The sequence below is a fragment of the Danio rerio genome, chromosome 15 (genome assembly GCF_049306965.1).
Source record: "Danio rerio strain Tuebingen ecotype United States chromosome 15, GRCz12tu, whole genome shotgun sequence".
Taxonomy (NCBI): Eukaryota; Metazoa; Chordata; class Actinopteri; order Cypriniformes; family Danionidae; genus Danio; species Danio rerio.
In genome coordinates, this window is record NC_133190.1 from 19327607 (window position 1) to 19353887 (window position 26281).

Consider the following 26281-nt stretch of genomic DNA (forward strand, 5'->3'; position numbering starts at 1 on the left):
TTCGGAACAACTGAATCGATTCACAGGTGTGAAAGCACCCTTAGTCTATATTAACTATCGACTTTCTTTGTAGGAAAAAACAATACTATGAAAGTCAATGGTTACGGGTTTCCAGCATTATTCAGAACATTTTCGCTTGTTTTTAACAGTTGAAAGAAACAAGTGAGGTTTGAAACAAGTAAAGGGTGAGTAAATGATGGCAGAATGTTCATTTTTGGGTGAACTATCCCTTTTTAAGGGCCCATACTGGAAACCCACAAGAGGGCGCTATATAACAACTAAAACTTGCCTGTAAAACCTATAATAACTCCCTATGTGTACGAAATAACATAATTTAAATGTATAAAACACGAAAACGAAGTTCAACTACTGATTATTTATTCCTTTCCATCGTGAGTTTACAGTTATAGTACGTCTAATATTGGTTTTAAAAGCGCTAATTCTTGAATATGCTCACACATTTGTATTTGGTAGTCCTTAAAGTAATAATGAATCACAGAATAATCATACAAATAAATAATTTGTGGCGTTACTAACCAAGTAAAACCTGTATCAAGCAAACAAATGAAGCTTGAAGGTAAACACATTCTGCTGAACTCTCACAAGTTAGAGCTGCAGGTAGATTCAATCTAGAATTATGATTGGTTGTTTTTTCACGTTTTGACCAATCAGCGCAACGTTGCTATGCCTTTCCGCCTCTGTAATTGGCGGAAACGCTTGTCATTTACCCTGTAGGTGATGTACAGTGCGCTCGTGGCCAGACAAAACTTGGTTTACATTCACCACGTCCACACACACTGACCGCGAGCGAAGCGGGAGAGGGATTTTGTCGTGACAAGAATGCAGAAGCAAAGTTTGCCGTGAAAACTGATTTACTTTAACAGAGGAGCGCGTGACACCATCTCGCAGCTTCATTTTCTTCTTTTCAAAGGTAAACGCGAGGGATTTTAACCACTTGTCAAATGTGAAAGTTTGTTATCGTAATCTTCATGTGGCAGTGAGCTGTATTCGAGCATCACGTCACGATGACAGTGTTGTGTTTATTATAGCTGTGTGGAAGATGCTGGATAATGGTGTGCTGCGGGTCCGCAGTGATGCTGCTGATGCTTGTTTATCAAACACCTCCACTATCACATCCACCACCAGCAGCAGCAGCATCAGCATCACTGCAGCATCAGCACTGGCACATGTATCATCTCTGGCTGCGAGATGTAAATAAAGACATATCCGGGTAAATAGAAGCACTCTATACAGTCTGCGTCACGTCTCAGTTCTCCAAGAGATAAACACTGCAGTGTTTCCAGACACTCTGGTTTTTCATTATATCACATACAGGCTATATAATGAGTGTAAAGAGTAATATGTTAAATAATATCAGTGCATTAGAAGTAAAAACTACCAAATGTGTAGAATGCTTGATTGAATGTTATATAATGTCTAAATTATAGAACAATTAAGAGTGCTGAATGATTATTAAACACTGATTCCTTTGAGATATTAGCCTACTGCAGGTTTTGACAATAAGGATTTTAATACAACAGTTCTGTGGTAAACAACTTGCTGAAAAAAATGGATGTTTGACTGCACACTGAGGCTGCACAATATATTGTTCCAGCATCGATATCACAATGTGATCGTTCGCATAAGTCACATCCCAGGATTTGCAATGCTGAGTTTGTATCACAATTTATCATTTTCATGTGTTTTTGATGCTTGTGATTGTCTAAAAAGATTCAGGTATATGAAATTGTACCATTTGTAATCTTAACTCTGAATTAATTTTACTGAATTATTTAGCATTCAGTCACTGTACTTGAATACTGTTCGACTCGGGAAATGATATACTTTTTTTATTGTATCTTTTTCTTGATTGTAAGTATGGATTGTTATGCGTGAAAGTACAACACATGCAAATACAGAAATGCACTGCAAATAGCACAGACCACAAAAAAAACATGTCGGGGGATGCAAAAAATTTTAGAGATTGTTTATTTGATTTTTTTGAAGTTGCAAATTGTAAACATTAATTTCTTAATCTTTGACTAAAGAATCTTCTCTAAAATATCTCATTGCAATTTTTTTTACAGATATTGCAATTGTGATTGATTTGCGATTTAATTTTGTAGTCAAGCTTCAGCTCAATAATCTGTATCGTAGCTCAATCTGTATCGTAGCTTCTTACTACTGAAATGCAGTGAGTGTTAGTTAACAAAAGAAACTAAAAATATATTAAATTACTTTTTGCTCTGGGCATGGGAAATAAATAATAAACACACACACACACACAAACACACACACACACACACACATATATATATATATATATATATATATATATATATATATATATATATATATATACCATATCACTGCCTCTTGCGATTAGCTAATAGAAACATTTCAAATCATGATTGCGTTTTGATTTACATAATAATTCAAAAATTCTTACAACACATGCAAATACAGAAATGCACTGCAAATAACACTAACCACAAAGAAAACATGTCGGGGAACCCCAAAAAAGTTTCAAGATTGTTTATTAGATTTTATAGAGATGCAAATAGTAAACATTAATTCATCAATCTCTGACTAAACGAGTGCTGTGCGATTTAGGGAAAATGTGTAATTGCTATTTTTTCACAGATATTGTGATCGTGATTTGATTTGTGATTTAATTTTGTAGTCAAGCTTTAGCTCAATAATCTGTATTTTAGCTTCTTACTAGTAAAATCCAGTGACTGTTAGTTAAAACAGAAACTGAAAATATATTAACTAACTTCAACATTTATTCAATTTTGTTTTTAAATGTTCAGAAATTAAACAAAAAAATTTTTCTGAAGCACACAGTAAACACACATAAAATTGCCTTACCATTCTGTAAACAAGTTAAACTCAAACTAGGGAGATAATGTAGCTCATTACTCAAACTAAAAAATAATAATTATAAAAAAGCACTCCCGCAGAATCATTCCAATTGATCTAACATTATAAATTCTTATAAATAGAGACATTAAGTCATATGGTGAAATTGTATTCATATCACAAAATATGATAATATCAAAATCACAACTTTAGTTTTTTTTATATCATGCAGCCTTACTACTACTACACACACACACACACACACACACACACACACACTGCAAATATACTTATGTTGTAACATAAGCTATTAGAAACTAGGCATGGGTCGGTATAAGGTTGCGACGGTATGATGACTTGGATAAAGATATCACGGTATTGTGAATACTGCTCAAAAATAAAGTTCTTTCTAAACATCTGGGTAAAAAACAACAACTTTTTCCCTCATTGAACACAATATATTTTAAATTTTAAGAAATATTTTAAATATTTTGGACCAGTAGCTTTTGATGTAGAACCTACTTTTCTGCTGAAGATAGTGTTGCCCAAAAAACGAAATAAAATTTGTTCGTAAAAAAACAAACAAACAAAAACCTTACTTATGCCTTAGTAATGGTATAACTAAAAACTTTGTCAGTTTTAAAACCATGAATTATCCAAATTGCTGTATACCTTGAAACTGGTTATTGTTCCATGCCTATTAGAAACATACAAGCCTCAAATTGGAATAACTCCTATTGTTCACTGTCAACAAGACCATAATGCATTCATGCATTTAGAAACCCCATTATAAAAAACAACAGGAAAATCTCAAGAGAACCAGAGGCAAATTAATCTTCTGGGTTTATTACAAAACTGCAGAATATTCATTATTTATACTTTGCAGCTGTTGTGGACTGTTTGGCTGTAAAGGACGAGTATCATACCGGTTATGTTGTAAAACCAAATAAACTAGATACCATCAGTGAATTTTAGTTGATATATTTTGGGATGATCACATTTTCACATTATACTGCCATTTTTATACGGTATTGGGCTGAAAAATTAATTTGTAAATGTTTACGTGTCTGTTGTCATGAGTCAACATTGAAAGCATGCTTGGGCTGCCACAAGGAAACAGTGCCAGTAGTGCAGTGTGGCTAAAATCCAGCCTCACATATACAGTACTGTTCGTACATCAGTACAGCACAGCACTCGAACATAGAGTTATTGCATAAAACAATAATAAGAATTGATTGCTGTTTTATATTCAACAAGCTCTCTCTCTCTCTCTCGCTCTTATGCGATCGAATTTGGGCAGCTTGAATGCTGACAAGTAATTTCTGAAACGCTGTCAAATCCAATCCGGTCTTCAGAGATTACATTTTTTCAATAGTGTTTCCTGCAGGTCTTAAGCTATGGTATTATACACTGTGACACTCGGTGCATGATCAACTGCATTTATGAATGCAAATACAAGCCATCAGTAATGAATAATCATGTGAAGCAGAATATTTTAATTTTCATGACCCACTCAGGATATTACAGGGGGCTGTTTAATCATTGGCTATGACGTAACCCAGTATTACACCATTTGACAAAATTTCATCCTTAAAAATTATCATCTGCAGGCTTGTGGAGGGGGGAACGGCTGCAAAAATCACGTCAGAAATGCAGATTATGAATCCAGTCTCATAGTAATTACACTAAATGCATCACCAGAAAGACTGTTGAATAAGACGCTAGAGGCTGGACAGCTAGTGAAGGATGGGATGCAACACAAGGACACACATTTCCCCCTCTTTTCTGCTGCTTCTGTTATCCTCATCAGCTGTGGTTACATAAGGAAGGTCCTTGCCTTGCACAGGCCTTGAAGAGATGAAAGTTACGGCCCCTCTGTCACAACAAATGAATCAGAGCACTTAGCAGGAGACATAACTAAATGAAAGGTACTGTGCAAAAAAATTCACCATCAGTGTCCTTCCACACATACAGTACTGGAATATATATACACATGTATATTTAATGTTGACATTTTCATTTAATACCGGCGCATATTCTTAAAAAATGTTTAATTTGAGGCTTGCCTATTGAAGAATGTCTGCTAATCGGATACAATGAAGAACCAATGAAATATTCATAACTGGCTTTATTGTAGCCTTTGTTAGCTGTGAGCTCACTGTTGTGCATTTTTTCGCATGGTAAAATAAAACTCAGATTCTGTGATAAACAGTTTTGTTTTGTTTTTTGCAAGGAACTTTGAAAGTTAAACATCTTAACTAAGTTTTTTTGTCCACAATATAACTTATTAAAAGCAAAAATTGTGCAAATGTAATATTTTTTTCCTGGAACTTGTACACCTCATCTATCACACAGAGAGCATAGCTTCAAAACTTTGAAACTAGCTTTATAATTATGTTTTTTTTTTTTTTTTTGGAGCATGACAGACCTGTTCCATAAACGGGTCTAAAATCCAGTCCTTAGTAACAATGATGGCACAAAAAATTTAATTAAAATATTTACACCTACATAAGTAACCCAAACAGTATTATATGTCTTAACACTAAACAAATATATTAATTATTCAGGTAAGGTTTGAACATGGGTCAGCTGCTTCGTTACACAACATACTGACCACTGGACCACAATGGCGCTGTTAAATAGTGCGTCTGGAATAAAAAATAAGTATTGCACTGTCACTGTGTATTCTCCCCTTTTTAGATTTCTGATCAAGTTATGTCAGGTTTATTAATGTAGTGAATCATCAATTTTTTATTGAGCAGGTGTAATATTCATTAATATTCATTATTCAAATTCTTATTTTCACCAAAGTGCCGCTGTTTGGGGTCGAATTACCTGCAGGCTGCATTTTGCTCACGGGGCTGCGAGAAAATGAAAAGAGCAGGGCTCTCGCAAAATAATGAATAAAAAGAGTGAGGCTATGGTCAAATAAATTAATTAATTATTGAAAAAAGTGTGACTGAGACTGTAAGCAGCTAGGGACACTGGCCAAAAAAACGGCAGTTTTTGTTTTTCTTTTTCGAATTCTCCCGGTCCTCCCGATTAGCCAATCCGGACCTGCTTAGAGAGCCTTCATGACTGAATGCTGAAAATATAATTGGCTAAATTGGCATTTGGTGGGTTAAAGAGACCAAAACCAAGACAGCATTCCGGCATGGAAAGCACATTTTCAAAGCAGAATATCTTCTGACTTTAGCATTGTTTTTCAGATAAACAAGAATGTTCACTTAGCATGTTTTTTAAATATCTGCAAACATATTATGGTATTTTTATGCTTTAAAAGAGTCAAAACTTACATATAGCACCTTTAAATGTAAATGTGATATTATCTGAGATGTCTTTGTTATGACAAATTGACATAAACAAAATACATCATAACTGGTCATAAATCAGTCATAAACATGACTGTCATGAGGCAAATATAATAGCATTTGTTATCACAACACACATACCGTACATCTCAAATAATGTCACTTTTGCATTTGAAATAACACAACTGAGCAAATGACATCTAATTACATTTGTCATAAGCATGCATAAAATTTCTTTCGTCTTCATGACGTGTGACAGTCTTCTAAACATCCAAGTGTTACCATGTGTCAAGTTGTCATAGCATAGACATCTCCAACAATGTCATTTATTTAGATATTTATTTTATATATAATAAATGTATTTATATATAATATATTTATTTTATATTAATGACGTGTCATCAGTGGCGTATGATTATAAAGGAATTATGACAGTCTTGATTCTAACACAAACCCACAGTGTTTAGCATATTTTTTGCAAAAGCTTCTGCTTTATATGTTGATTTTCATCTTATTCTTTTGTGATGATAAATAATAATAATTATTGCTTACAGTTATAAAGAGCTTTTCTGGACAGTCAAAGCGCTCTACACATTTTTGGGGGGAATTTCCTCATCCACCACCTGTGTGCAGTGGTGGTGAATGACGCAAGGGCAGCCATATTGTGCCAGACCACATTACACACCAACTGATTGGTAGAGAGGAGACAGAGTGATAAAGTCAATTATCATATAGAGATGGTTAGGAGGCCATGATAGACAGAAATTTGGCCCGGATGCCGGGGTTAAACACCTACTTTTTTTTTAAGGACATCCTGGAATTTTTAATGACCACAGAGAGTCAGGACCTCGATTTAACGTCCCATCTGAAAGACGGCGCTCACTGAGCAGTATAGTGTCCCCTTTTACTATACTGGGGCGTTAGGACCCAAACAGACCACAGGTTGAGCACCCCCTGCTGGTCTCACTAACACCACTTCCGGCAGCAACCTAGCTTTTCCATTTGGTCTCCCATCCAGATATTGACCGGTTGTAAACATGTGAGAGTTGCAGAGAGCTAGCTGCCGCCGTTTAAATATAGATTGTGCAAGCTTTTTTTGCAATATTACATAGAAAGGTGAGGGAAAAGCCTGCCTATTTTCTCAAAGAAATCTGATATGCATAAATGAGACCAAGTGTTAAACAGTAACATGTCTCCTTGTTATGTGAGTGACCAAAATGCTTAACCCTTTATAGAGGGTTGAAAAACACTAGAGTCTTAATAAAGGTAATTACAAGACTTTTGAACTATGACTAGTAAAAATGTAAAATATCGCAATTCAATGTAAACGAAGTTACCATATATGGTTCCTCATATGATAAAGGATTAACACCAAAATTACATGTGACTAGGGTTGCACGGTTTACCGGTACTATGGTAGTATCGTAATACTATGGCTCCAAAATACTGGCGGTACCACTATAGTTTATCAGTGTAGTATCATCATTAACGGTCTGTCTACAGTAGATAATGTTGCATGTGGAAAAGTCACTAAAATGCTCAAATGTTTGTGCAACAATGGACCATTTTATTTGAATAGCATGTGGAGCCTCTTAAGGTTGCAAATCTGTGTAAAATTCACACCTTTTATTGTAGCCTATTGCGCGTTTTCTCAGTTTGAACGCACATCTGAATCAAATCACTTCTGTTTCTGTCACTATGATTTAGTAGCTACAACAACCACAACAATCTCTTAAAAAGAACGACTCACAAAGGGAAATTTTGAATACCCGAGTCTAAAAAAAAGCAATTGATGAAAAACCCAAAAGAGCAACAGAAAGCATTAAAACAACTTTTGACCACTTCATATAGCATAATTTTGTTGGAAAAATACTCTTTTTGTAACGAATTTTGTTCTGTATAATTTGTATCTTTATTTAAATATATTTTATGTCTATTAGTTATCTACAAAGCAGTTTAGGTAAGGTGATGTGCAAATATTTTTTTTAATAATAAGGGAATTATTAATTCAATTCAAGTATGCCTATTATAACATATAAACATGCCATTTCTGACAATTACAGTATCACATGAATTACAGTATCTCAAAACTACTTGGTATCACGGTACTTCAGCTGGTATAGTATCATGACGTGAATTAATGGTATCACGGCAACCCTACATGTGACCATAGCGACTGTGTTTTACTAACTAGTCTGACTAACTGGTCCATTGCATTTATGGCCATTAGTATTGGCTGTTTTGCAAGCTGGTCACCAACATAAGGTATGTTTTGCAGGCAAGGACTAGGACGTTTGTTGCTGGATTTCTGAACTCTTGAATGGAAACTGCATTGTGGTTTGCTAATTAAACAGCTATACATCAGCTCGGCTTTGCTTGAGAACAACATTACAATTCTAGCCCACCAGTGTTATACCAGCTCTAACTCCATTTATTCATTCATTTTCTTTTCTCTTCTTAGTCCCTCAGTTAATCTAGGGTCGCCACAGCGGAATGAACCACCAACTTATCCAGCATATGTTGTACATAGCGGATGCCCTTCCAGCTGCAACCCATCACTGGGAAACATCCATACACACTCATTCACACACATACACCACGGACAATTAAGCTTAACAAATTCACCCATACCACATGTCTTTGGACTGTGGGGGAAACCGGAGCACCCGGAGGAATCCCACGCGAAAATGGGGAGAACATGCAAACTGCACTTAGAAATGCCAACTGACCCAGCCAGGGCTCGAACCAGCGACCTTCTTGCTGTGAGGCGATTGTGCTACCTACTGCGCCACCGTGCAGCCCAGCTCTAACTTTCAATGCATAAACCATCTTGGACTAACATGGAATTGAAGCTGTTTTACGTTGGATTATTAGTCTTACTGTATAATTTGGATTCAGATTTTACACAAATGTTACAGGAAAAAAAGTGATGAAAAGGGTTGCATGCAGTCAGTATTGCTAGTATTTTTTATAAATAATTATGATTAATCATATATTTAATCTCTTTTAATCTCTGGATGACATTCATTTAACCCTGGTTTTTATGTTCTTTAGTTGCATTTGTACTACGTTGAGCTTTACAGACAACAAAAACCACTCAGAACAGTTTCAAAAACCTGATTGAATATTTTGGCCCCAATAGTGTTGATTTTAAGCTCTTAAACTCAAGATAAAAATACTTGAAAGCATCGTATAAAGTGCTGCTTTCCATTTGGTGTCCAGTGTTATGATCTGTGGCACAGTTTACGTGTAAGGTCAGTGATCTGTATTTGAACTGGTTGTGCCTGAAGCTTCATCAGCATTCACGGATCAGAGCTCAGCTGATGCGTTTTTGTCTGCATGATGAAACCATACCGAGACTCCCTTTGCTTTTATTGATCCATCTGTCATGACAATACATAACCCGGATTCAATTTGCTGCTGCGCGAATAAGGAGAAATACAAATCCCAAGAAAACACAAAAAAAAGTGGGATTTGATCGTTTCTTACTCTCTTCAGTGGAGAATCTCAAAGGATAGTTTACATCTCTCTAAAAAAGCATTTAGTTTTCCACTCGTACTGTAACTTATTGATGTTTCTATGTGAAATGTTTCAGTTTAAATATAATAAAACTGGCATTAACTTTTTGAACGAATGAAAGCCACTTAGCTTTTGCAAAAGAAAGAGAAATCCATTATCTCATCCATTATGCAGTTATCATAGCAGTGTCACAAAGTGTATCGGTCGGTTGACAGTAAACTGTAAGAAAACACCAGCATCATGTCCTGAGCAAACTTGCAGAGTCCTTAAAATACCCACACGTGGGTCAGGGTGTGGAACCGGGGCGAGAGCGGGTCACCAGAATGCTGGAGAGTTTATTTGTAGATGTGGCCAGTCGACGGTTGTGTGTTTGTGTGGGAAAGCGCGTCAATTTATCAGTAGACTCTTTATTTCCCGGTCCCACGCTTTGACTGGGAAACAATGGACAGAACATAAGAGCCGCTTTTTGCTCTGGACTCTTTATAAGACGTGCTCACCCCTGCCTCAACAAAGCCTTCTGACTGAAGAAGCAATGTACCAACAATAAAGCGTCAGACTGGTGCATACAAACACACTTGCAGACTACTGCACTGTCTAAAAGGTGAAGTGTGCCATTTCTAAATTTATATTAAAGCATTTAATAGTTTTTGATAGTACAAGTAGTGTGCTATGTGCTTACAAGGTTTAGTGAAGGCTAATGTTAGAAACTTTTTCCGCCTCTTCTTTCTATTAACTATTCCTGCATTTCCCTAATACCAAATTTTTGGGAAGAAAATACAATTGTGACCCTGGAAGTTCAAAAGGGTTACATTTTTAAATAGAGATCACTTGAGGGCTGAATAAATAAGCTTTCCATTGATGATTCCATTTATTGTTAGGATATGACAATATTGGGCTGAGGAAAATAAGTTATCTGAGGGTTCAAAAAAATCTATATGCTGAGGGAATTGACTTTAAATTCGTCTATATAAAGTGCAGCTATATAAAGCATGCTATTAATCAAACATTGAGTTTTGATATATGTATTTATTTTGAGATTATATATAGATAGATAGATAGATAGATAGATAGATAGATAGATAGATAGATAGATAGATAGATAGATAGATAGATAGATAGATAGATAGATAGATAGATAGATAGATAGATAGATAGATAGATAGATAGATAGATATACACACACACACACACACACACACACATACATATATATATATGTGTGTGTGTGTGTGTGTGTGTGTGTGTGTGTGTGTGTGTGTGTGTGTGTGTGTGTGTGTGTGTGTGTGAGAAAGAGATATACAGGTATATATTTTTTTGAGTTTTGGGAAATGCTATCATTATCGTTGCTTTACTTTATTAATAAGTCTTTCTTATAAGATTAATTCATTTAAAAACTATATTATTCACATTGTAGATTCAGCGGAGTTACCTTTTCTCCAAACTCAAGGCACTGTTTGATTCAGATGTCTCTTAAGTAAACAATACAATGCAGTCCCCACAGTTTTGTGTGTGTGTGTGTTTGCACACAGGTGTATACCTCCCACCCCGCCCCACCACGGCCCTCACCTGTGTGTTGCGGTGCTTCCCTTGTGAGCCGACCTGGGCCGGCAGCCCGTTCTTGCACCGCCCGCCGACCCGGCCCATGGTCACCATGACGCGCTCCAAAACCTTCCAGGCATATCTGCCCAACTGCCACCGCACCTACAGCTGCATCCACTGCAGAGCACACCTGGCCAACCATGACGAGCTCATCTCCAAGGTGAGAGATAACCACCTGACGACAAGAGAACAGCGAGATAAAAAAACAAACATGTTTGTTTAGAGTATCACAGACGGCACGCTGTTTAATGCCATATCAGTTCTGCTCTAGATGGTCTTCAACACAGTATAGATCATGTAGTTTAAGTTTAACATGATGTGAGTGATATAAGATTAATTCTAAAAAGAATGTCTCTTTTCTTTTCTTCAGTCCTTTCAAGGAAGTCAGGGCAGAGCATATCTGTTCAACTCTGTGTGAGTAATTTTTGTGCTTTTACTAGGATGATTGATACATACATTTATGCAGCAGGGTAAAATAAATATTGAAAACTTCAGATTATTATTCACAAAACAATTTATAAAGGTGCTGTTGGTCATTCTAAGTTTGGTCAGATGACAGTAATAACTAAAGTAATCCATCAACACACAGAAAAATAACTAATTCGTTTAGAAATTAAGTTATGTGTAATAATAAATGAAAAAACACAGGGAAAAGGTATTGAACACATGAAGAATGAGAGGTTTAAAAAGTCATGGAAAGCCAAGACAGCAGCTGAAATCTCTGTAGTTATTGTCAGTGGAAATGAATATTAGCTTCTTCAGACACAACACTTATATTGCCAGATGATAAAAACAATGATCCCAAACCCAGTCAAGGAAACTCTCAACTGGTTTCAGAGAAAGAAAATAAAGCTGCTAGAATAGCCAGCCAATCACCTGACTTGAATCCAAAAAAAAAAAAAAGTAAAGATCAGAGTTGATACACAAAATCTACAGAACCATCACGATTTTTAGACTCTGTTGAAGTCTGTGTGTCCTGTCATTTTATTTCATTTCAAACAAATTAATTTAGAAGCTAATTAGTTTTGATTTATTTCTGTGTATTGATTACTTTGTTACCAACATCTGGTGAAAATGTCAAGTCAAATCAGACCCCTTATCATTGTTTAAACAGTCACTGATTGATGATTGTATGGCTAAAAAAATGTTACTAGATGATATTGATTATTGTCAAATACTCTGGCCAATCTCTAATCGATACATGTTTTTTAATCTGTTTAATGCATCTCTGGTAAATACAAGTATCAGGCACATCAAAATCTTATTAACCCTAGACTTTTAAACAGTAATGTAGTGGTCATGTTTACCTCACTTCCACCAACCTGCAGCTTCCTGTGCCTGACCGTGTATCTCTGGTCTCTTCAGGGTGAATGTGGGATGTGGTCCCGCAGAGGAGAGGGTTTTGCTTACAGGGCTCCATGCTGTGGCTGATATCTACTGCGAAAACTGCAAAACTACACTGGGCTGGAAATATGTAAGAAAACAATCCATTAATGTTTAAAATTAATGCATCTTACTGTCAATATACTTGAATGTTGTTCTTTATCAATGTACAGTAGCAAAAACAGACTAGGTGGGAGAAAGATAGAAAGAACAAAACTATCAGATATGTTTTTGTAAACTACAACTTAGTTAAACAAAAGAATATAGTTTAAAGATTGTTTGAACCAGTGTTCATTTCATTGACAAAGAAAATTTGTCATAATTTTTGTGATGAACAAGTTTCTACTGACGAAAATGAGATGAAAACGAAATAAAAATTAAATAATGATAACGGCAACTGTATTAAAAAATCTACTGACATTTTTGTTGACTAATAAAAACGATACAAGAATGTGATTGAGGGATGTTTTTTTGGAAAATAATCATAAATAATCAGAATTAATCTTGGTGTGTGATTCATGACACACACACACACACACACACACACACACACACACAAACACACACAAACATTTTGAGTAACTGGTCCACTGGTAGACGTGGGCGATTATCATGTGGATTGATTGCCGACACACAATTTTACATATTACTTATGATATAAATAAACAAGGCATATATAATTTTTGGTCTTATTTCAGCTATATGTTTATATTTATGTTTATTATGTTTATAGTTAATGTTTTATTTAATTTGAAGTTAGAATATTTTATGTAAATAAATGCACACAATATTTAATAAAATTACACTTAAACCAAATATATTTTAGTCAACTAAAACTAGAGTGGATTAAGTTGACAAAAATCTTATGAAATTTAGTAGACTAAAACTAGACCAAAACTAAAATGATTCAGAAGATTAAAATATGACTAAAACTAAAATGGAATTTTAGTCAAAAGATTAAGACTAAAACAAAATTAAAATCCGCTGTCAAAATGAACACTGGTTTAAAAACCTTTTGTCCAAACAGCAAAATCAGTTTGAACCAAAAATGCGGTTGCGTAACCTTCTGTATATTAATTCCCCCCCCCCCCCCCCTTCAATATTACTGTTTTAATAAAAGAATGCAGGTCATACAGCTTCAAAACTACATGAGGGTGTGTAAATTTCCTTTTCTAGGTGAACTATTACTTTAATAACACCCTGCACCAAATAAATAGGCTTCGTGCAGCCTCATTCCCCTGAGGAAACTGAATGTGTTTGCATGTTTATATTGACCTTACAAATCACCAGAGTCATGGACACTTTGAGATAATAGCACATTGTTAATATGCTCGGCTTTGCAGGTTTAAGCTTGTTCATAAAGACTTGTCTAAGCAGGGCACATTCCTTGCATGACGTCCATTTTTAATCAGCAGCTGTGCTGCATGCCAATTGCTTTTTTTTTAGTGCCAGTGGATTTCCGGTCGCCCTTGACAGGGAGTTTTGACCGATGCACACACCAATAAGCACACAAACAAGTATACGTTCCCATAGTGGCTCGGTTATTTATACGCACGTCAGATATTTATGTCAGTGTGAATGCAGACATTTCGGAGCTTGACCCAGTGCCCTTCTCTAGAAATCCGATGAGTCCTCCCTGCTGCTTGCAACCGTCAGCTATAAAAAGCAAAGACAAACAGAATATTAAACGCTGTGGAGAAACAGCATTCGTTTTACATTTTAATTTATTCAAAAATGACTACTCAACAATAATTTCAAAACACGTTGTCACTTTTTTTAAATTACAATACATTTTTTGAATACAAAAATATTGGGTTAGATTTAGGTCCCCTCTTTCTAAGGACAAATGTTATTTTGACATCCAATAACGACATGAATTGCCGTTAATATTTTGTTTATTTTAGGTTGTGTTGGAAAGTGAACTTAAACCAATTCCGTCACATTGACATCAAATACTGACATTTAAACGTCAGGTATGGAAACCAAAATCCAACTTGTGATAACCGTCATAATGGAAACATGCACAAATCTTCAAGCTGTAACATTATTAGACGTTGATATTTTGTTGTTTTTAGGTTGCGTTGGAAAAGTAACCAAAATGCAATGTCTGACCGAAGTTGGTTTTTTGATGTTGGCCTGACGTTGGATTCTGACGTCAACCCGATTTTCATTTCCAAACAAAATCTGATGTCAAGAACAAAGAAAGATTACAGTGGCTAAAAATTCTGAAGGTTACAGCAGTCAAACATTAGTAGGAAGTGTATAGGCCTTTGCCTTGAATGACCTGTGTATCTGTGGCCCAGATTTTGTCACCAAGGTTAACAGAGATTTTCAATAAGGTTTAAATTAGGACTCTAAGTTGTTATTTCATAATTATAGGGTTTTCAGTATCAAAAACTGCTTTATCTGTTTTGCTGTGCGACTGAGTTCATTGTCCTGCATGAAAATTGCTGGCTGACTGAGTCATGAATGCAGAGAAGGAACTGAATGTTGCTGAAGGAGCTTCTAAAAACATTTGTACTCACTTTGCCATGTAGTTCTAGGAAAACTGCTGCAAAAAAAAAACATCAAATCATGACCTTTCATCTCCATCTTTACTGACTTTTACACACACTTTCGGTTCAGTCTTTCCCCAATTAGATTCTCATAATGTTTCCCATCAGATGCAAATAAAATAAACTTGTTTTCATCACTAGCTATTTTTCCATCCACCTATTTTTATGTGCATTTTGGATATGCGCATAAAAAAATGGTTGATGAAAACACCAAGATGTGCATAAAGTTTGACAACTACGATGGAAACACTTTTACCGAACTAATTCCAGTATGCACATTTAAAAAAAAATGTCATGTGATTTTGTTTTTATCATTTAATGATAAAAATGTGTGAATGGGCAAATCAGCAGGCTGAGCGCACTTTAAAACATCTGAAATGTTGGTTTGGTCATTCTAAAATGCTGTAACCATTTCAGTATTAGTGTTATTATATTATTAATTACTTTCAGAACTGTCAAGAGTTTCTGCGCTCTGTGTCTCATGGCTTTAAATACCACCATGCATTCATTGCGTGTCGGCATTTGTCTTCTGAGGTGCAAGACATTTATTAAATAAAAAAAGATCGACGCAGCTTCTCCTACCGCAGCAAATTCCATTTTTACTTTTGATATTTAGGGGTAGTTGATCAGGAAGTGAAGATTTTGTTCTCTTTTACTCGTTGGATGGAAACGCTGCTTTATTCGCACTTGTTGAACGTGATATGTTTTACATTTAGATATGCTTGGCGTTAATAGCAGGTTTGACATGCTGTCCCGGGAGAGAACCCTGAGCCTGAAGATAATTGAGCCCAAGGCTCCCACCTGGTCAATAAGCATATAAAGGGGTCTGAGATCAGGTTGGTCTTGAGAACTCCCCCTGGAAAAGGGAGGAAAAGGAGGAGATGGGGTGGAAGGTGCGATTGTTCCAAAAACGGCGATAGGGCAGTAGAGTGAAATCTGTTTACTTATTGTAAGCTTGAATCAATCTAATTGGATTACTACTGATTACGGATGAGAAGCCAGCCATGACCAATTTTAACACAAGCTCCTCTTGAAACTAGTTTATAAAACTTCACATTGCGCATAAAATTTATTAGCATTTTTGGATATAAACATATCCACTGAAGTGAACTTTAGCTAGTCTGGCCCTTTGATAAAAGGTGGCTATAAGAGTCATTTCTTTGGCCTTCATCTGAACAACCTGCTGCTGATGGGCTTCAGTCGTTTCAGAACAGTTCACTGTCTTGCAAATTCAGTGAAAACTGTAAAGTTAATATGCCAGTTAAGCTGTGGTAACGCTGCACTTTGCCACATTGACTTCCATTCATACGCAAGCACGTGCACTAAGTTTTGCTTGTTCATCATTTTGTTTTACCCCACCAGTTTTCACAGTACCATCTGACATCATTTTGCATACTCAAACTCTAGTGCAACTGTGGCTTTAGAGTTAGCATAGCTTCCAGCAAGTCTAAGCAGTGACCTTAAAGTTGAAGAAATTGTAGGTTGTTCTCTATTTTTGATCTCCAGTATACAAATAAAAATGCAGTTATTAAATAGAATGACTTGAGTTGGTGCTTAATTGGAGTCAGATCTTGACAGATCCTGTTCCGGGAAATTGTGTTTTGCGTTTCTGTATTTATTTTAATTGATCCGGCATGAACTTGTGCGTGGTGAATACCTGCGCACACAACGGTATCATCATGTGCAAGTTAAAGCAGAAGTTTTAACTACTGGCCCTCAACAAAATGTTTGAGCCAAACATCTTACTTACGCATACAATCACTCTCGTTGATTGTTTCTTGCGCAGTGAGCATCGAAAATAAATAATGGCATAGTGGCTTACCTAAGCAAAGAGGCAGTCAAGTATATGTTCATTGTTTTTAAACCCCGAGAAAATCTAATAATGAGCCTGATCAAACGAGATCTCAAAAAGATAGAACTTCGTTCACGGATCAGGATAGCAGGAGACAGAAGCAAAGCGATCTAAAGTCAGCCAGGAAACATGACAGAAGAGCTAACTGTGGGCTCTTCTTGAAGATTAGACTGAGTGAATCATTTAATTATCTTTTTTTCACTTGGAAGTTTTTAGCTACATGTTTGTTTTTTATCCATGACTGGCCCATAACTTTATATGGCACAAATTTAATTGAAATTTGATGAAAATTTTTTGACATTTTATGTTTTTTTTTTGTGCTATCTCCATTTAATGACGTCATGTTCAGTAAAGACTGAAATTGTGTGGTGAACGTTGAGCACGGTAACTTTTCTTTCCCGCTTTTGTTCCGGAAAGTATTCATTTGCAAATTAAGCACTGACTTGAGTACTTATGATGAACAATTTTTCCATCTCAGATTTCAAGTTAACATGGGTTCTTGTTTTCCTCCTGCCTCCAGGAACATGCCTTTGAGAGCAGCCAGAAGTACAAGGAGGGCAAGTTCATTATCGAGCTCGCCCACATGATCAAGGACAATGGCTGGGACTGAGCGAGCGTCCTGGAGAGAGCAAACCTATGACGGGTGGATGGTGAATGTGTGGGTGAATGACTGACTTTGGTTTGCCATTACCCTCTTAAACCTTCTTTTACCCTCCATCTCCTGCTGACACACACACACACACACACACACACACACCCCTTGCCTGACCAGAAACAGGAAAAGGGGACGCCCTAAGGGGCTTTGTGTGTCTGGAGGAGAGCGTGAGCATGTGTGTGTGTGGATGTGTGTGTCCGCCCGGCACATGGGAGCACACTGAGATACATGAATGCATACACAAGGTGTACAGACATACGTGTGTAAAAACAACAGTATACCGCATGTCATGCTCATCTCAGCCAGACTGTTTATACTACAAGCGGCTCTATTCATATGCGTACATGACATAAGGCAGGGCTCAGAGGGAATGTGGTGCTTGGCAGGATCAGGGTCACGAGTTCTCCGAGCTGATGGGGCTTTCTCCACTTTATGTCAGTGAGAAACTACCAGGCTGACCTCTGCCAATTCAGCTGAGGTTAGCACCATCTGCGCCCGTGAGGAGGCCTGGCATGAAGAGATCTCTGAATGGAGCTCTGACAGACCAATAGTGATGGGTTGTTCTTGAATGATTTGTTCATTTTGTATGACTCGTGAACGATGAGTCCTCTGAGGGAGTGATTCGTTCATTGTGCAGGTGGAGTATAAGATTAGTTCCTTCTTTGAGTCTTCTATCGGGTTTGAGTCGTTTGTTCATTATGTGAAAGACAGAAGCCAGTCATGCATTTAGAACCGGAAAAAGATTTGATCTGTTCATCTCTCGAGTCCTTGGTTTGAGTCGTTCGTTCATCGAGTAAAAGACAGAAGCCAAACATACTGTATGCATTTAGAGCAGGAAAAAGATTAATTTCTCGAGTCCTCGGTTTGAGTCGTTCTTTTATCACGTAAAAGACAGAAGCAGTCATGTGCATTTAAAGCTGGAAAAAGATTTGATCTGTTTCTTGAATCCTCAGTTTGAGTTGTTCTTTTATCACATGAAAAGCAGAAGCCAATCTTATCCATTTAAAGCCAGAAAAAGATTTGATCCGTTTATTTCTTGAGTTCTCAGTTTGGGTCATTCATTCATCACGTGAAAGACAGAAGCCAATCATGTGCATTCAGAGCTTTGATCTGTTTTAAAAGATTTGATCGAATTTTGTTTCTCGAATCCTGGCTTCGAGTCATTCGTTCATCAAATAAAAGACAGAAGCCAGTCATATGCGTTTAGAGATGCAAAAAGATTTGATCCGTTTATCTTTCGAGTCCTCGAGTTTAAATCATCGCACTTTACATGAAGTCACGTGATAAATCAACGACTCAAAATCCTGTAGACTCGAAAAGTGAACTAATCACGGCTCCTTTCAGCTAAGACTGTGTGCTTTGGTTAAGCTTATATGGGTCCGTTAGGCTGCATTTACACTGCGTGGTTCAAGTGACTGGATTCCAATTTTTTTTTCCTCCCACATCTGATGTGGCACAGATCGGTTATGGCCCATGGATGTTCAAGCAGGAAAAAATCAGATTGATTCCGATTTACTCAGGCCTTGTTCATATGTGGAAATTTATTTGTTATGAATCGGATCTGTGCTGTCGTGTCTGCAGTGTAAACAGGCAGATTGGATTTTCACCTGCCAATGCGAGTCGAACGTCGTTTAAAACCATATCGAATGACGAACTCTGAAGCTTTAATTTCAGAACAGACTTCAGCAGAGTCCTAAACCTTAAATCTCGTACACGAGGACTAAAAAAGCTTTTATATTGTCATGTAGCACAAGTGTTTAAGCATGTTAAGGAGATAGAGAGAAAGCGAGAGAGTAACATCCGCTACGTAACCAATATAAACTTATAAAACTTTGGCATACGTCACATGCATAAATCGTGCCATGGACATTACATTAAGATGCCTACTGGTTTAAAAATGTCTTATAGATTAATAGAAGATGGCAAATCGAGAAATTTTCTGTCATAATCTAAAGTAAAACAACTAGTCAAAAAGAATAATAAAAATATATGAACAGATTAAAAAAAGGAATGGAAAATAAAGCGCTCTATTATTATCAGCTGTCAGTCAGCGCCCGCTCTTTTTTTTTTTCCTCGTCATTGCGCCTTTTCTGTGTGGTGTGTAAATACAGGCAATCGGATACAAGCGACTTTTAAAAGATGATGCAAGGAAGTCAATCGTATACAGTCACAAAATTGACCATCAAGATCTGCAGTGTAAATGCAGCCTTCGTGTGACATGAACGAACTACTCAAAAATAATCTGACATAATCATAGACAGAAGACCAGGTAAACAATAAATGATTATTTTCTCATTCTTATAGCATTCTAGTTATGACTTGTTTGTAGTGTGAGCAACGTTTGGTGTAGTAGTAGATGAGTTTGTAAGCAACTATTTTGCCAAATTGAAAGAAATGACTCGAAAAAAGATTCATTCTTGATGAACGATCTCAATGAACGAGACTCAAAGGTCCGAGTCAGTAAAATGATCTGAACTTCCCATCACTACAGACCAACATGAGAAGCCTAGAGGAGTAGTTCACTCAAAAATGAAAATTTTGTCCATTTTTATCAATCTGGTGGTGTTATTGTACTGGGTTCAACGCTAAGAATTTTTTCTACTGGTCCGATCGGGCCAATGATTCAGATTTTTACTTGCCCCACCAAAAAAAAAAAAGAGAGTGAGAGAAGTTAGTAGCTATTTTTAGTCACATATATAAAATAATGTGTCAAAATTAATGTCAGTGAATCTAGTGAAATATTTAAAATATCTTAATAAACGTATAATGAGCAAAATTCAAAGTGTTATGCAAACAAAAAGAGCAGTTTGGAAAATGTGCAGGTATTTTATCGCAGTTTGTAATTATTTAACAAAAGGTGGTTGACTTGCCAAACTGACGGCAAATTGAGCAAAACATCAGTTCATTTTTTTTGTTGTGTTGTTACCATGTAAATGTCTGCTTCCAAAATGTTAGAAACACATTTTTTTGTTCACCTTTATAATTTGATGTTGCCGTCACTTCACAGGACTGGTTACCAGGTTACGGGGAAAAAATAGCATGCTCAAAACATTAAATCAGTTTAGAGAAAACGAAAAGCAATATGGTGTTTACGACATCACAGAAAATGTACATTAAAGACTTAAAAGAACAAACTTAAAAAGCATGCAATTGACAAATAGTTGCAGGCAAATGAAACTTTAGTGACAAGGCAGCATTGGCCCGATCAGGCCAGTATTGATCCTGTCTACTGTCCCAAGCGTCTCTCGCGCTGGCCTCGGGCCATTGGCCAGTCCTTATTGTTGAGCCCTGTTGTAGGACAGTTTTTCACACTAGTCCATATAATGGTAATATTCCGCAACCAGTATTAAGGTTTCAAAAAGATGCAAATGTATTGCAGAATGGTCACATGTGACTTAATATATTTCAAGGCCATTCTGCTTAAAATATAAGCCATGTGTGCCAAGAGGCTATTCTTTAATACTGCTACATTCTTTTTTTAAACACATAATGCTGGCTGCTATTCAATGCCATTTACATGAACATTTTTGTGTAGAAAATATAAAGGACATACAGCATTGTGACAATGCCAACATGAGTAAATAATGAGTGAATTTGGGATTTTGACTGAACTATCACTTAAAAGGACTAGCTCACTCAAAAAGTGTCTAAAGGTGGTCACATTTAATGTTATGAGGCAAAATTTCACTGATGAAGTCCGAGTATTTTAGTAGGAATCCTTGTGTTCAGACGGCAGAATTTGTTAGTTGAAGTTTGTTTCATAAATTGACTTAATGACAAACAGAAAGAAGAAGAGAGAGTTACATTCACACTGTCAGTCCAAAACTGTGTTTGTCTGATTGGAACCTAATCTCAATGATTGACTGTTCAAGCTGTATATTGTACTTGGCCAGATCAGATTTGTGTCACTTTGCAGACTTTTGTTTTACAGATTATCTGCATTTGTTTCTAAGCAATTATAGCTAAAAACATGCAAACGGAGGGTTTTAAAATACAGATGTCTTACAACACAAAACAATTGGAAAGTTGGTGTGCATTATTATATTCCATGCTAATGACTGTCCATTGAATTCAAAGAAGAGTGAGGACCAGGTAATCTTTGCTTTGAGTAAATAATGTTGTCCCGGTGGTCTCATTGGGATTTTACTTGGACAATATGTAACTGAGAATGAGAATTACAAACTAGGGGGTTTCCAAGGTCAAAAATCTGAGATGAAATCTGCCTGCCTTGTTTGGGTGGTTTAAAACGTAAACACAGGTTTTCAAGTATCTCAGGGTTCAGATGCGAGGATAGATTGTAGCATCTCGATAGGGAGATCTGTGGGATCGTTGCAGCAGTGCAACATTTGTAGTATCAGACCTTCATGGTGAAAGGGAATCTGAGCCTGAGGCCAAAGCCCCCAAACTTCCATCCAATTTGTGTTCCGACCCTCACCTATGATTATGAGCTTTATTTGCGGCCAAAAGAACAAGATTGAAGAAAGTGGCTCAGTGGATAGCACTCACAACACTCACCTCACAGCAAGAAGGTCCCTGGTTCGAATCCTAACTGAGCCAGGAAGATTTTTTATGTGGAGTTTGCATGTTCTCTCCATGTTTGCATGGGTTTCCTTCACCTGCTCCAGTTTCCCTGACAGGTGATTTGGATCATGTAAACTGACCATAGTGTGTGTGTGAGATTGTTGCACAGGTTAGTGCACTCTCAGAGCTGGGTGCTGCAGGAACGGCATTCCCCAGTAAAACATGCCAGGGTAACTAGCATTTCATTCTGTTGTATCAACCCCTGATAAAGAAGGAAACCAGACAAAAGAAAATGAATGAGTAAGAACAAGATTGCCCATTTAAGCAACTGTTTTCTCTGCATGGGTGTCCGGACTGACCCTGTGAGGCAGGGTACGAAGCTCTGACCTTCTGAAGGAACAGAGTATCACTGCTCCTCTACATTTAAATGAGTCAGTTTAGTGGTACAGAAATCTTGTTAGGACACTTGCCTTCAGAAGAAGGTGTTTTAGCCATTTCCAACAGGAGGCCTAACATGCGAATCCAGCTGTTGCAGTAGGACTCAAGTATTCAGAATTTTGCATGAGGGCAAACAATGTCCCTCTGCTAAATTTGCTTATGTTCAAGTAGGCTGCATAAATTCACTGAACTAGCAAGCCAACTGAGCTACAGTCACACTACAGATGTAATGGTGGGTGCCCCAGTGAAAACCAGGGTCAGCACCTCCAAATCCAAAGCCCTAATTCTTAGCCAGCAAACAGTTGACTGCCTTCTTCAGATTGGCGTGATATGCTTCCCAAAATGTAGGTGTCTTGTTCATAAGTGAACACCTTCAAGAGATTCCTCAACTCCTCATGGGATCAGTTGGTGGATCATAACGACAGAAGCAGTAATGCAGTTTTCATACACTGTGGTGAAGTGTCTTCACATGTGGTCATGAGGGTTGAGTATTGACTGAAACAAAACATTGTCTATTTTAAAAGGTTGTCTGGGCTGACCCTCTGTGACGGCACCAGCTTCGGGCATCTGGAAGAAACTCAAAACTAAAGCCTTTGCTCCTCTGCATTGAAAGAGTAGGCTGAGGAGGTTCCTTGACAGCAACAAGTGGAGATGTTCACTACACTGACACGACCGAAAGCTGAAAGAGTGTTTGAGCAGACCCTGCGAGACGAAGCTCAGACATCCAGAAAGGAATCAGGGCAGAGTCACTGCTCCTCGACGATGACAGGAGCCATTTGAGGTGGTTTAAAGATCTGGATAGGATGCTTCCTAGATGTCTACCAATGGATGTGTTCTCAACATGTCCAGTTTGAAATAGACCCCAGTCTCAGAACTTGCTGGGGGGATTATATCTCCCAGCTGGTCTAGAAATTATTTGGTGTCCCCCAGGAGAAGCTGGAGGAAGTTTGCCTGGGAAGTTTAGATGTTTGATTGGTCTTAAGTAGTCTCCTGCCCCTACAACCTTGTTCTGGATAATTGGAAAATGAATGAGTGACAGGATTTTCAACAACGTACAAATAGCCTGAAACTTACATTGAAAAGAAAAGTCCCTTCACACTTGCTAAATGATTTGACCACTTGATTTGGACTGACAGTCTGAGTAGGGCTTTAGGTAACAGTTCCTGTGTGAGCATTCATTCTTTCATCCCTACACTGTTGACTGTTTTGATAGTGAAATTTGGCTGAAATAATGCTAATGTGCACCTTCAGAGGCTTAAAGTGAAGTTAACCATCAAGCTTTTCACATGAAGCAACCATCTAACTGATTTTGGATGAAACATACGCATAGTTGAATATGTGAATGTAAAGCTTTGTGTATAACCGTTTACAAGGTGTTGTATCTGGACATCTTTGTGTCTGTGTTCCATGTTCCAACAGTTTGTGCTGATCCCAGTCGCACTGTGTTCATTTGTACTGACTGTTCTTGCTCGTTAGCGGACTCTTGGGGGAATAAGTACATAAGATGAGACTGTACACTGCCTATCTGTTAGGTTCTTTAAAGTAAAACACTATTCATCATAGCTCCTCAGTACCCAAGACATGTGGAAAGACACTGCAGTGTCTCTGAAAACAAAATCACCAAAGACCCAAAGGAAAACTGTTTGTTTGAATAAAATAAGGCTTTTTGCTTGGGTGCAGAGAACGGTAGCATGTGGGATTGCGTATAGCAGAAAAACAAGCTTCACGACACAATTTAAATGATGTGGTAATATATATGTGCACTGGCATATTTATTCACCATCACTTGATTTTCATCTGTGTCAGGGATTAAACTGTTGAATTTGTTATCTGGTATCATCGTCACGCTTTATGTCTGGACACCAAAATTTACTACTTTTGTATTCCAGTAAGAACTGTTAGTGTATTTTATAAACGGATGAGGAGAGGATAATGATATTATTGGAACTCCCATCAACATTGATATAAAATGTCAATAAAACTCAAATATTGATGCATTTGCTTGATTTGTTTTCATTTTTTTTCTTCACTCAAAACATTTACGCTACTTTTACTCACCATTACAGTTTTCCAAACACGATGACTTTCTTTTGTGGAGAGGAAAGGAAGATTCCAATTCTCTCTTTTCAGCTACTCTTAGGTGAAACCATGGTCCATGGTGATCCAAAACTGCAATCAATGGCACATTAAGAGTTAAAACAAAAACAGAAAACATAGGAAAAATAAATATCTGTGGCTCCTGGTGGTCTTGTGAAGAGAAATTATCTTCAAGAAACTGAACATATATAATTTATTTACAGAATTTTTACCATTAATTCACAAGCCTTGTCAAAGCCTAGTCCCCATTTCATTATATAGAACTTAGGAGAGGAGCATGAGCATTCTTAAAAACATCTCATTTAGTCTTTTTTGCATTAATATTGATTTAAAGCAGGGATGGTCCTCAGCGATCCTGCAGGTGGGCCGTGAGATAGCTTAAAACTAACTCTCATTAGTATACTACAATTTTTGGATTTCATCATTAATATGCTTTATGAAAATGATGGAAGTAATGCACTTTCTCCAGTTCTGTGATTGATTACTTCAAACTCGGCGCACAGATAGCCTCATGATGGCGTCTGCAGCTGCACGCAAGCCTGTTCATACACAAACCAAGCGTGAAGTGAAAGTGAAAGTCTCTCTTTGTGTATTTATTGCGTGAACTATTTAATCCTGATAGTTGTGCAAATTAATGTTCTGTGGGGAGGATACAGGAGGATCTAGCGAGGCTCAGTGGTGTTTCTGCCATAGAAAGTAAAATAAACTTGCATATGAGCTTTAGACGGGCTCTGGTGGAGCTGTTTACTGTTCCTGTCAGAGATCTCCCAATAAAATCCAGCTGCAAATTCATCCGCCATTAGATCCACACGTTTCAACAGATTTAGATTTTACTGTATTTTACATTTGTCTGTATAATTATGAATAGTAGATTCTTATTAATAAATTCAGTCAGTCTAGTTTAAATCAGAAGCTGTTCTTCTCGCTGTTGACCTGTGGTTCTCTTTGAATCAGTGTATGTTTAAAAAATTATGTATATGTATAGTTCTATTTTATATATAATAAATTTAATAAAAAATTATATATATTTTAAATTTTTTCTTCTATTACTTTCTATTACCAACATTTTATAAGAAAAAAAAAAAAATATATATATATATATATATATATATATATATATATATATATATATATATATATATATATATATAACATTTTATTTAAATATATAAAAATAAATATTAGTAATAATAGTAAAAATCTATATGTTAATAAATAAAGGTTTAAATGAGCATTTCATACAAACACTTCAAAGAAAATATCAGACAGGGCCTTCAAAAATGGATCAGCGTAAGTGGGCCCCGAAGTGAAAAAGGTTGAGAACCCCTGATTTAAAGTAATATAAAAGTGCAATGAATGAACGTTTAGTTTGTTTTTTTTGAATATGTATCCATTGTACAGAAAAGAAGAGGAAAGTCCTTACCCCAGGTGGAGGAGTTCAAGTATCTTGAGGTTTTGTTCACGAGTGAGGGAAGGATGGAGTTGTGCT

The 26281-nt window shown here is 36.8% G+C and overlaps 1 protein-coding gene across 1 annotated transcript; it reads left to right on the top strand.

The window, feature by feature from the left end:
* Positions 1-770: 770 nt before the first annotated feature.
* Positions 771-24692, top strand: ypel2b (yippee-like 2b). The gene is made up of 5 exons (XM_021472927.3): positions 771-931; positions 11222-11451; positions 11662-11705; positions 12657-12765; positions 17602-24692. Exons 2-5 carry the CDS (start codon positions 11335-11337, stop codon positions 17689-17691), a joined length of 360 nt encoding a protein of 119 aa, XP_021328602.1. The 5' UTR covers positions 771-931; positions 11222-11334; the 3' UTR covers positions 17692-24692.
* The last annotated feature ends 1589 nt before the right edge of the window (positions 24693-26281 follow it).